Source organism: Cebus imitator, unplaced genomic scaffold, assembly GCF_001604975.1.
Source record: "Cebus imitator isolate Cc_AM_T3 unplaced genomic scaffold, Cebus_imitator-1.0 Scaffold18, whole genome shotgun sequence".
In the NCBI taxonomy this organism is placed as follows: domain Eukaryota; kingdom Metazoa; phylum Chordata; class Mammalia; order Primates; family Cebidae; genus Cebus; species Cebus imitator.
The window spans coordinates 4,841,195-4,853,449 of NW_016107333.1; the positions used below are offsets into that span (position 1 = coordinate 4,841,195).

General features: G+C 42.3%; 1 protein-coding gene across 1 annotated transcript in view; it reads left to right on the forward strand.

Annotated features, from left to right (window-relative positions):
* Window positions 1-12,255, forward strand: part of SAMHD1 (SAM and HD domain containing deoxynucleoside triphosphate triphosphohydrolase 1) — a 60,029-nt gene that overhangs the window by 45,590 nt on the left and 2,184 nt on the right. The window contains exons 9-12 of the mRNA XM_017511281.2: window positions 397-536; window positions 1,629-1,721; window positions 8,767-8,871; window positions 9,357-9,494. Coding sequence (XP_017366770.1) covers window positions 397-536; window positions 1,629-1,721; window positions 8,767-8,871; window positions 9,357-9,494 — 476 coding nt within the window. The remainder of the gene's footprint in view (window positions 1-396; window positions 537-1,628; window positions 1,722-8,766; window positions 8,872-9,356; window positions 9,495-12,255) is intronic.

The window sequence follows — 12,255 nt, forward strand, 5'->3', positions numbered from 1 at the left end:
AATCTCGGCTCACCGCAACCTCCGCCTCCTGGGTTCAGGCAATTCTCCTGCCTCAGCCTCCTGAGTAGCTGGGATTACAGGCACACGCCACCATGCCCAGCTAATGTTTTGTAGCTTTAGTAGAGACGGGGTTTCTCCATGTTGACCAGGATGGTCTCGATCTCTTGACCTTGTGATCCACCCGCCTCGGCCTCCCAAAGTGCTGGGATTACAGGCTTGAGCCACCGCGCCCGGCCTTCACTTAAGTCTTTTAAAACATTTTCTTATATTGCTAAAATAATAATGTACCTATGTTTGTGAACTGCCTGTTAAGAACATTTCAGTAGCATAGCACTGTATAACTCTTTAACTCTGTGTTTTCATTTTAATATAACTGAAATGTCATCAAATTGGCAGATAACATTTTTCTGGAGATTTTATACTCTACTGATCCCAAATTGAAGGCGGCACAAGAGATTTTAAAAAGTATTGAATACCGTAATTTATACAAGTATGTGGGTGAGACCCAGCCAACAGGACAAATAAAGATTAAAAGGGTGAGTTGAGTTATCAGGCATCTTTCCATTAGTGAAAGGTTATCTCTGTCCTCCAAGAGGAAACCACTAACCTATCATGATACTATGACTTTGTACTAAGTGCTTTACTTTAATTCTCATTTAATCTTCACAACAGTGTAGGGTTCTTAGGCCTGTTTTACAGATAGAGAAACTGAGACTTTGCTAAGATTAAATAATTTGCTCATGAAAACATGTTTAGCCAGGATTCAAAAGCAAGGTCTAACTTAACTCCAAATCTTTGCTCTCATTCAGGAATTGAGAGTGGGTCTCTGATTTGGGTAGATTCAAAGAAAGTGCCTACATGAGCTTCACTGAGGCTATGGTGACCTGTTTCAATGACTTGGTTCCTTCACAGGATATTAGTCTCCCAGATGGCACATACCTGTCTTCTTTAAGTCAAATATCTATTTTCACCTCCTACTTGTGAAGGATTTTCTCTTTGCCAGAAAGCCATAACACAAATCATACTGATAACCACACCCTACCTCAGTAATTTCTTGGGTTATACTTTACTTCCTCTTGTACTAATAGGTTATTGCCACATTTTTTTTAAATGTAAATTTTGTTTGTTTGGTTTTTTATTTATTATTTATTTATTTTTTGAAATGGAGTTTCACTCTTGTTGCCCAGGCTGGAGTGCAATGGCATAACCTTGGCTCACTGCAACCTCCACCTCTCAGGTTCAAGTGATTCTCCTGCCTCAGCCTCCCGATTAGCGGGAATCACAGGCATGCACCACCACACCTGGCTAATTTTGTATTTTTAGTAGAGATGGTGTTTCTCCATGTTGGTCGAGCTGGTCTCGAACTCTCAACCTCAGGTGATCTGCCCACCTCAGCTTCCCAAAATGCTGGGATCACATGCGTGAGCCACCATGCCTGGTGATTTTTTTTTCCCTTTTACAATTTTTCACAGAAATTGCTCTATTTGTTTAAAGGGTGGCGTTGGTATTTGTTAGGGATATCTCTAATCATTTTTCTTAGGTGCCATTTTCATAAAGAAAACCTGTTCGTAGCTCAAACACTTAACGATGAAAAATGGATTCTAACATGGGAGGCTTGTGTTTTCCAGGAGAGCTATGAATGTCTTCCAAAAGAGGTTGCTGATGCTAAACCCAAAGTACCGCTAGAAGTAAAGCTGAAGGCTGAACATTTTATAGTGGATGTAAGTAATTAGTCCAGTAATAAGTGAATAATTTTTTAAAGATAAAGCACCCCACCATTATCAAAGTAGTGCATGTTCATTATAACAACTTAGAAAAATACAGAAAGATAGAAGGAAGGAAGTCATCTGTGGCCTCACAAAGAGAACCAATGTTATTAACCACAAAAAAAAAATTTATGTGATTACGTTGTCTGTATTAAAATTTTTTAATTACACAAGTAATACATTTTAATTTTTTTTATTGCCTGCATACAAACGCAAAGGAAAAAGTTGTGGGGCCAGGTGCAATGACTCACACCTGTAATCCTAGCGGTTTGGGAGGCCAAGATGGTGGATTACCTGAGTCTGGAGTTCAAGACCAGCCTGGCCAACATGGCAAAACTCCGTCTCTACTAAAAATTCAAAAAAGTAAGCCAGGTGTGGTGGCACACACCTGTAGTCCCAGCTACTCTGGAGGCTGATGTAGGAGGATCACTTGAACCCAGGAGGCAGTGGTTGCAATGAGCCAGGATCATGCCACTGCACTCCAGCCTGGGCAGCAGAGTAAGACTCTACTCCAGAAAAAATAGAAAAAGGAAAAAAAAAAAAAAGAGCCAGCCACAGTGGCTCATCCTGTAATCCCAGCACTTTGGGAGGCCAAGGCGGGTGGATCAGAAGGTCAGGAAATCGAGACCATCCTGGCCAACATGGTGAAACCCCATCTCTACTAAAAACACAAAAATTAGCTGGGCATGGTGGCATGCACCTGAATAGTCCCAGCTACTCAGGAGGCTGAGGCAGGAGAATCGCCTGAACCTGGGAGGCAGAGGTTGCAGTGAGCCAAGATCACACCACTGCACTCCAGCCTGGGTGACAGCAAGACTCTGTCTCAAAAAAAGAAAAAGTTGTGGGGTTGTTTGCTTCTTTGTTTTTGTGTATATTTTTCCTTCAATATAAGCCTTTTTTTACTTTGTTATTGTTGAGACAGGATTGCTGTAGCCCAGGCTGGAGTGCAGTGTCAGGATCAAGGGTCACTGGAGCCTTGACCTTCTGGGCTTAAGGTGATCCTCCCACCACAGCTCTCCTGAATAGCTGAGATGACAGGCTCGCAGTAGAGAAGAGTCTCTCTATGTTGCCTGGGATGGTCTCAAACTCCTGGGCTCAAGCGATCCTCTCACTTTGGCCTCCCAAAATACTAGTATTCCAGGGACTCCCCTTTTCATAGAGACTACAGTGTCTTTTCATGTTCTAATGAGAATGCCAAACAGCTTTCTCACATTTTCTTGTTTCCTATAGGAAATTCTTTTTGGAGTTCTATTCCTCTGAAATCTCAGGGCAGTGTTCCCCTTCTGTTTTTTCCCATAAATCTCTTATTTGTTATTTTGTTGTTGAAAAATTTGTAAGTGAAGGATGATCTCTTCATAACCATTCCTTGCCAAATGATACTATGAGTGAATTGCGCTCGGGTTCACTGTCTGTTAACTTGGCTGATTTTGAAGTACCTCAGATCTTCACATCAAGCTGCAGTTTCTTGTTTCACTAAATGAGGTTTCATTAGAGTAAAGAGATCTCATGTCTCAATTTCCTGAGACTCTGAGAGACTTCACTCCCCAGAATGTTTTGCCCTGGGCACTGCCATGTTTGCCCTTGTCTTCAATGCAGTAGTCAGTCCTGGTCAGTCCCTCCAGCTGCCATCTGGTTTTTCTCTCAAAAGTACAATCTCCAAAAGGATGTAGGATCAGAAGTACTCAAAGAAGCTACACATAGGAAGAAATATACTTATTACTAGTAGACATGAAAAGAAGTTTAACCTTATCAATAAGACATTAAGTGAAATTGATGGAGCGATGAACATTATTATTATTTTTTTACTATCAAACTTGTAAGAACAAAAGTATTATAAAATTCTGTTAATATAGTATGTGAAAATAAAAGTGTAAATTGGTACAAGGCCAAATTAGAAGTATGTTCTAAAATGTTAATTGACCCAGCAATTTTCATTCTAGGAATTTGTCCTAAGGAAATAATTAACTTTGAAAAAAAAATAGAAGTATTTTATTATATTATTGTAGTGTAAAATTAGGAGGAAAACATATGTCTATCAGTAGGAAATACTGTGAAATAATGTAAACATTAAAGTTTTTTTTTAACATAGAAAGATTTCTGTAATGTAATAGGCGGGGGAAAAAAAAAGCAGTACAGGTTGGGCATGGTCGTGCATGCCTGTAATCCTATCTCTTGGGAGGGCAAGGTAGGAGGATCACCTGAGGCCAGGAGTTTGAGACTAGTGAGACCCTGGACCTTACCAACATTCAAAACTGCATTCCCAGGCGGGTGCCGTGCTCATGCCTGTAATCCCAGCACTTTTGGGAGGCCAAGGTGGGTGGCTTACAAGGTCAGAAGTTCAAGACCAACCTGACCAATGTAGTGAAACCCCCGTCTCTACTAAAAATATAAAAAATTAGCTGGACGTGGTGGCAGGCGCCTGCAATCCCAGCTACTTGGGAGGCTGAGGCAGTAGAATTGCTTAAACCCAGGAGGCGGAGGCTGCAATGAGCCAAGATTGCACTACTGCACTCCAGCCTGGGCGACAGTGTGAGACTTTGTCTTAAAAAAAAACTGCCCTCCCAGTAAAATAGCTAATTTAAACATATTCTTCTCTGTTCAGTAACCCCTTTCCTCCTCATCTACACTTTCTTAGCTCATTGGGACCTCTAGTTTATTGTGTCCTCACTTCTTCCAGCTTGGCAGTGGCCTTCTATCTTCATTTCTCTCCAAATGGAGACTGGGTGCAGTGGCTCAGGCCTATAATTCCAGCACTTTAAGAGGCTGAGGCAGGTGAATCACTTGAGGTCCAGAGTTCAAGACCAGCCTGGCTAACATGGTAAAACCCCATCTCTGCTAAAAATACAAAAAATTAGCCGGGTGTGGTGGTGCGCAACTGTAATCCTAGTTACTTGGGAAGCTGAGGCAGGAGAATCACCTGAACCCAGCAAGCAGAGGTTGCAGTGAGCCAAGATCACATCACTGCACTGCAGCCTGGGAGACAGAGTGAGACTCCATCTCAAAATAAAAAAGTAATTTAGATATTGTGATGTAGTAATTCACTCATTTTCTGCGGTTACTCTCAACTCCCTTTTCCTTCTTTACATCTACCTGGCAGAAGGCTGAACAACCTAAATAAGTTAAATCTACACATCTCCACACCTACACCTGGACACATAAATGCTCCTGGATATCATCACTGTACAGGCATATCTATAAATTCCTGTCCACCAAACTAAGCTGGGCCCTCTGGCAGTCTTAGTGCGATTCTCCCAATCTCTATAATAATCATTTCAGGTCAGGCATGGTGGCTGATGCCTATAATCTCCACACTTTGGGAGGCTGAGGTGGGCAGATCACCTGAGGTCAGGAGTTTGAGACCAGCCTGGCCAACATGGCGAAACCCCATCTCTACTAAAAATATAAAAATTAGCCAGGCATGATGGCAGATATCTGTAATCCCAGCTACTCCTGAGGCTGAGGCAGGAGAATCTCTAGAACCTGGGAGGCAGAGGTTGCAGTGAGCCAAGATCACGCCACTGCACTACAGCCTGGGCAACAGAGCAAGACCCTATCTCAAAAAATAATACTAATAATAACCATTGTCGTCATTTCAGACTATCCTCCCTCCTCTCAGAACTCCAGCCATGCTTCCTACCTCCAACTGTATTCATCCTCATGAATAACCCAACCTTTGGCTCTTATTTCCAAGACAAACTATAGGCCATTAGATAGCAACTCCTTAGACCTTTCTCATCAAAGAAACAAGCCTGCCTCCATCGACAACTGTATTCAGTATTCCCATTTGCATAGTGGGGAAACATCTTTGTTCTTGTCAAAGGCTTAGGGTAATTCTACTTGTGTTCTAGAGAGGTGTTGTCCAATAGAACTTTTTGCAGTGACAGAGATATTCTTGGTCAGTGTTGTCCCTTTCTGTGGCCACTAACTGCATGCAGCTGCTGAGCACTTGAAATGTGGTTGCTGTAAGTGAGTAACTAAATTTTATTGTATTTACTGTTAATTATTTTTTAGAGACAGGGTCTCACCCTGTTGCCCAGGCTGAAGTACAGAGATGCAATCATTATAACCTTGAACTCCTGGGCTCAAGTTATCCTCCCATCTCAGCCTTCTGAGTAGCTAGGACTACAGACACGTGCCACCATGCCCCGCTGATTTTTTAATTTTTTGTATAGACAGCGTCTCACTATGTTGTCCAGGCTGGTCTCAAACTCCTGGCCTCAAGCAGTCTTCCTGCCTTAGCCTCCCAAAATGCTGGAATTACAGGCATGAGCCACTGCACCCAGCTAATGTTAGTTTAAGCTTTGGTTTGAGACAGGGTCTCTGACTGTGTCCCAGGCTGAAGTACAGTGGCATGATCATGGCTTGCTGCAGCCTCGACTTCCTGGTCTCAAGCAGTCATCCTGCCTCAACTTCCCAAGTAGATGGGACCATAGGCACATGCCACCACACTTGGTTAATTTTTGTTTTTAACATTTTGTTTGTTTGATTGCTTGGTCTTTTTTTATTTGTTTTTGTTTTGTTTTGTTTTTTGAGACATAGTCTAGCCCTATTGCCAGGCTGGAGTGCAGTGGCTCAGTCTCAGCTCACTGCAGCCTCTACCTCCTGGGTTCAAGTGATTCTCCCACCTCGGCCTTCCAAGTAGCTGGGACTACAGGTACCCGCCACCACGCTTCACTAATTTTTTGTATTTTTGTAGAGCCTGGCTTTCATCACGTTGGCCAGGATGGTCTTGATCTCCTGACCTCCTGATCCACCTGCCTCAGACTCCCAAAGTGCTGGGATTACAGGTGTGAGCCACCATGCCTGGCCTATTACATAGTTTTAAAAATAGCTTAAAGGATATTGAATGTTCCCAACACAGAGAAATGATAAATGTTTGAGATGATGGATGTGCTAATTACTCTGATCTGATCACCATACATTTATGTATATCAACACGTCACTATGTACCCCATGAAGATGGACAATGATCATTTGTCAATTTAAAAAATATATAAAATAGGCTGGTCCGAAGGTACTGAGTTATCTCAATTGATTATTCACAGTTATAGATTGAACTCCTTGTTCTATTCTTTCCCCCCTTCTCACTACTGCACTTGACTAGTCTAAAAAAATTAAAATAAATTAAAAAATAAATCATATATATGTGTGTGTGTGTGTGTGTGTGTGTGTGTGTGTGTGTGTGTGTGTTGATGTAAGTAAAATAAAAACATTAAGGAAAAAAGGCAGCAAGAAAGAAGTACCTGGAGAGGAATTTGGTACCTTAGAAAGGTAAGAGAAGATGAGTCTGACCCTGAAAAAGAGGAGAGGGGTGAAGAGGAGTGTGGTGTTCATGATTTTATTGAGACAAGGTCTCACTCTGTCACCCAGGCTGGAGTGCAGTGCTGTGATCTCAGCTCACTGCAACCTCCACCTCCTGGGCTAAAGTGATCTTCCCACCTCAGCCTCCAAAGTAGCTGGGAATACAGGCGTGCACCACCACGCCTGGATAATTTTTGTTTTTTGGTAGAGATGGTGTTTCGCATGCTGCCCTGGCTAGTATCAAACTCTTGGGCTCAAGGGATCTGCCTTCCACAGCCTTCCAGAGTGCTGAAATTACAGGTGTGAGCTTCAGTGTCTGACCTGTGATTTTCTTAAGATGAAAGTCTATTTAACTGTTGCTGGGAAAGTCAAAAAGAAGAAGGAGATAACTAATACTGCAAGCTTCCATAGAAGTGATGAACATAGAATGTGATATGCAGCTGCACTCTGTCTCAAAAAAAATTTTTTTTAACTGTAATAGATGACTATTAACTGGGCCAGTCACGATGACTCATGCCTGTAATCCCAGCACTTTGGGAGGCAGAAGCAGGCAGATCACTTGGAGGCCAGGAGTTTGAGACCAGCCTGGCCAACATGGTGAAACCCCATCTCTACTGAAAATACAAAAACTAGCTAGGTGTGGTGGTGCCTGTAATCCCAGCTACTTAGGAGGCTGAGGCAGGAAAATCACTTGAACCAGGGAGGTGGAGGTTGTAGTGAGCTGAGATTACACTGGACTCCAGCCTGGGTGACAGAGCAAGGCTCTCTGTCTCAAAAAAAAAAAAAAAAGATTACTGTTAAATGTAGTCATCCTACAGTGCTATAGAACCCTACAGCTAACTTCTCTTATGTTGCTGTAATTTTGTTCTCTTTAACATCTTGCTTCCTCTTAACAGCCAAACTTTTAAGAGTTGCCTTCTCTTAAATTTGTATTTCTCATTTTCTCCTGAACCTTGTTTCTGTTGCCATCACTATACTCTCTCCAGGATCACCAGTGACTTCAGTGTTGCTAAACCCAGGAGACAATTTCAGTCCTCTCTGCCTCTGAGCTGTTTCTTCTGTCTGCAATTCTTTTTCTTCACACCTAAGCCTGTTTCTCTTCTTTCTTGCTCACTTAGTAAAGTCACTTTCCCAGGAAATCGTTTCCAGTCATTCTCCTGGCACCTTAGGTTACATCAGGTACCCTATTAGAACATTTCAAAACACCCTGTGCTTTTCCTTAGTAACTCTGATAACAAATGTGGTTGAATACTTTTATAATTATTTGTTGAACTTTAATCTGGGGCTGAATGGTTTGTGGGGACTGGGATTTTATTTGCTTATTTACTTTTAGAGGCAGAGTCTCAATCTGTTGCCCAGGCTGGAGTGCATTGGCGTGATCTCAGCTCACTGTAACCTCTACCTCCCAGGTTCAAGCAATTCTTGTGCCTCAGCTTCCCGAGTAACTGGAGTTATAGGCACCCACCATCACGCCTGACTAATTTTTGTATTTTTAGCAGAGATAGGTTTTGACTGTGTTGGTCAGGCTGGTCTCGAACTCCTGACCTCATGACCCACCTGCGTTGGTCTCTGAAAGTGTTGGGATTACAGGCATGAGCCACCTCACTCAGCCTCTGTTCAGTTTCTTGTGATGCCCCTTCAGCCCTGAGTTCAGTTCTCCTGGTTGTTACATGATTACTTATTTATTACTTTTATTTAGGTTATCAACATGGATTATGGAATGCAAGACAAGAATCCAATTGATCATGTTCGATTCTATTGTAAGAGTGACCCCAGCAAAGCAATAATGATTACCAAAAACCAGGTAACTACTTAGGCAGAACAAATATACTACAGTGGCATATAGCAAATCTTTATAGTAAATTAGCATTTTATATGTAAATTAGGCTTTAAGGCATATCTTTACAATTAAAGTGGGCCTGGCATGGTGGCTCATGCCTGTAATCCCAGTACTTTGGAAGGCTGAAGCGAGAGGATTACTTGAGGACAAGAGTTTAAGATCAGCCTGGCCAACAAAGTGAGATCCCATCTCTGCAAAAACTAAAAAAATTAGGTGGCTCATGCCTGTAGTCCCAGCTTTTAGGAGGCTGAGGTGGGAGGATTGCTTGAGCCTGGGAGGTTGAGGTTTCGGTGAGGTGTGATTGTGCCACTGCTCTCCAGCCTGGGTGATAGAGGGAGACCTTGTCTCAAAAAAAAAAAAAAAAATGAATAGTTAGGAGCCTAGGCACCCACTGATATCTCCAATGTGTGAATTCAAGGTGATAGTGAAATCTTTTTATTTTAAAAAAGGTTTCACGACTTCTGCCAGAGAGATTTGCAGAGCAGCTGATTCGAGTATACTGTAAGAAGACAGATGCGAAGAGTTTGTATGCTGCACAACAACATTTTGTTCAATGGTGTTCCGACAAAAATTTTACCAAGCCGCAGGTAGGTGGCCTGTTACTCACAAACTTTGTGCAATTTTTTATTTTTTAGTAATAACCAAAAATAACTATCTGATGAAAAGTTCTCATTTAAGTTATAGTTATTTGGTTATGGTTTTGAAAATAAAGTCTTTCACTTTGTTTCCTTTTAAAATGTCTAAATCTGTGTCAACCAGTGATTTCTGCCTACATGAGTTGGAATGGATATTCTTTATCATTATTGTCCTAATAATAAAAGATAAAAATGTGAACATGTGAATAATGCTTTCTCATGCTCACCAGTGGCCTTGGAAGGTTAGTCATAGTGTCTCTATCTTTCAGAGGTTACCAAAGCTGAGTAGTTAACTTATTTAACATACAATTGATAATAGGCCGGGCGGGTGATATCCCAGCACTTTGGGAGGCTGAGGTGGGCAGATCACAAGGTCAAGAGATCAAGACCATCCTGGCCAACATGGTGAAACTAAAAATACTAAAATTACTAAAAAATACAGAACTTAGCTGGGCGTGGTGGTACACACCTGTAGTCCCAGCTACTCGGGAGGCTGAGGCAGGAGAATCGCTTGAACCTGGGAGGCAGAGGTTGCAGTGAGCCAAGATGGCACCACTGCACTCCAGCCTGGTAAAACAGTGAGACCCCCTCTCAAAATTAAAAAAAAAAAATTGGTAATAGACTTTGTGTTTCTAAACTTTGTTACTTTAGTATATTAGTTAACTATTTAAATTATCTGGAATGAGAGTAGAGGGAAGAGGAGTCAAGCCACAGCTGCCAACCCTGTAGAGAATGTTCTTAAAACTGTCTCTTACTGACCTACACATAGTAGGTGTCTGCACAGAGAATGCGGCCAATTGGCATTTATTGACTAAATGAATGAATATAATTGTCAGGCAGGGAAACAGTGCTTTACTGCCTTGTCTAGAAATCTCCCTCACACTCCTGTGTGTTAGGTGCAAAAGGGAAAAAGTATAGGGTGAGATATGAAAGCATAGCTCAGAATGTCGGCGCTTTACCAAGTGCCACAAAGCGTGATCCAGATTAGATCTCTGAGGATTCAGAGAGTTGAGAGAGCTATGGGAGAAGCCTGGTGAAGGGGCAGGATCTGCTAGATCTAGAAGGCGTGGCTATGTTTGGATGAGTAGCAGGGAAAAGGAGGAGTGTATTTGGCAGTGGGAGCAGCACAAAGGCATGACATTGGAATGAGTTGAGAGTGTTTAAGGGACCACGAGGAGACCTGTCTTTCCAGGGTAGGAAATTCTTACTGTTAAGTGCGGAGAGGTTACGTGGGAAGAGTGGACTAGATTATTAAACACCTTGGATAACTGGCTAAGAGATTTTTTCCTCTCTACACTGGGGAGGGAATCATTGAGAGTATTCAAGAGTTACCATCCACTGTATGATTTACCTGAGTGTTTGTCATCTCCAACTAGATTGAGACCCATGGGAATAAGGAAGTAGAATTGTCCCTTGGTGTCTGTGGGGAACTGGTTCCAGGACCCCCAAAGATAGAAAAATCCACAGATGCTCAAGTCCCTTATATAAAATGGTATAGTGTTTGCATATGACCTATGCATACTCTCCTTTACACTTTAAATATCTCTAGATTATTTATAATAGCACTACAATGTAGGTATTACACATCTGTAATGCTATGTAAATAGTTGTTATACTGTATTGTTTAGGGAATAATGACAAAAAAAACCTCTGTACATGCTTAGTGTAGACACAGCCATCCCCGCTCCAATATTTTATATCTACACCGTTGCTTGAATCTACCCATGGATGCAGAGGGCCAACTGTATGTCTGTCCTAGGTTCTATGAAACTAAATCACTGAAAACTCTTGCTGCGGATAGACTGGAACTTGGAGAGGCTGGAAACAGAGAGTGAGGAGAGGCTATTAAATTTGGGCTATGTGGTGGTAACTACTATAAGTTTGATGCATTCACTCACTGAGTATGTTTCCAGGCCCTGTGTTAGCACCTAAGGTAGACAGTTTCTTATTCCCATGGATCCCATTCAGGTTGGGGATAACAATCTAGTTTGGGATAATAATAATTATTATGAATTTTGCTCCATAAATTAATAAATTATAGGAGCATGGTAAGTACTTTGGGGGTGGGGTGGGTACAGTCTTAGAGGAGGAAAAACGAGGAGGATGTAGCTGGTGTTGGTTGGTCAGGAAAAGCTTATTTAAAGAAGGGCTTATAGACATGAAGGTTGAGTGAGGAGTTGTCTGGGTGAAGGGCTGGCAGCAGGAGATGGTGGTAGGGGAGGGGCTGAGGCATAGACACCCCAGGGTTAGGTCAGAAGATGAGAAAGAACATCGTGCATTTTAGGAAGGAGCATAGCGTGTGGAGGTGTCTGGGGCTTTTTGCAAAGTCCTGTCAGCCAAGAGAGTGGGGAGCATTAGCACTGAAGGGTTTTAAGCAGAAAAGTGACATATTTGTTTACATTTATAAAATTCACTAGAGTTGAAATTAGAATGGGTAGAAGTAAAACAATTGGCTATATGCCAGGCATGGTGGCTCACATCTATAATCCTAGCACTTTGGGAGGCTGAGGCAGGTGGATCACCTGAGGTTGGGAGTTTGAGACCATGATCAACATGGAGAAACCCCATCTCTACTAAAAATACAAAATTAGTCGGGCGTGGTGGCACATGCCTGTAATCCCAGCTACTTGGGAGGCTGAGGCAGGAGAATCACTTGAACCCTGGAGGCAGAGGTTGCTGTGAGCCGAGATCACGCCATTGCACTCCAGCCTGG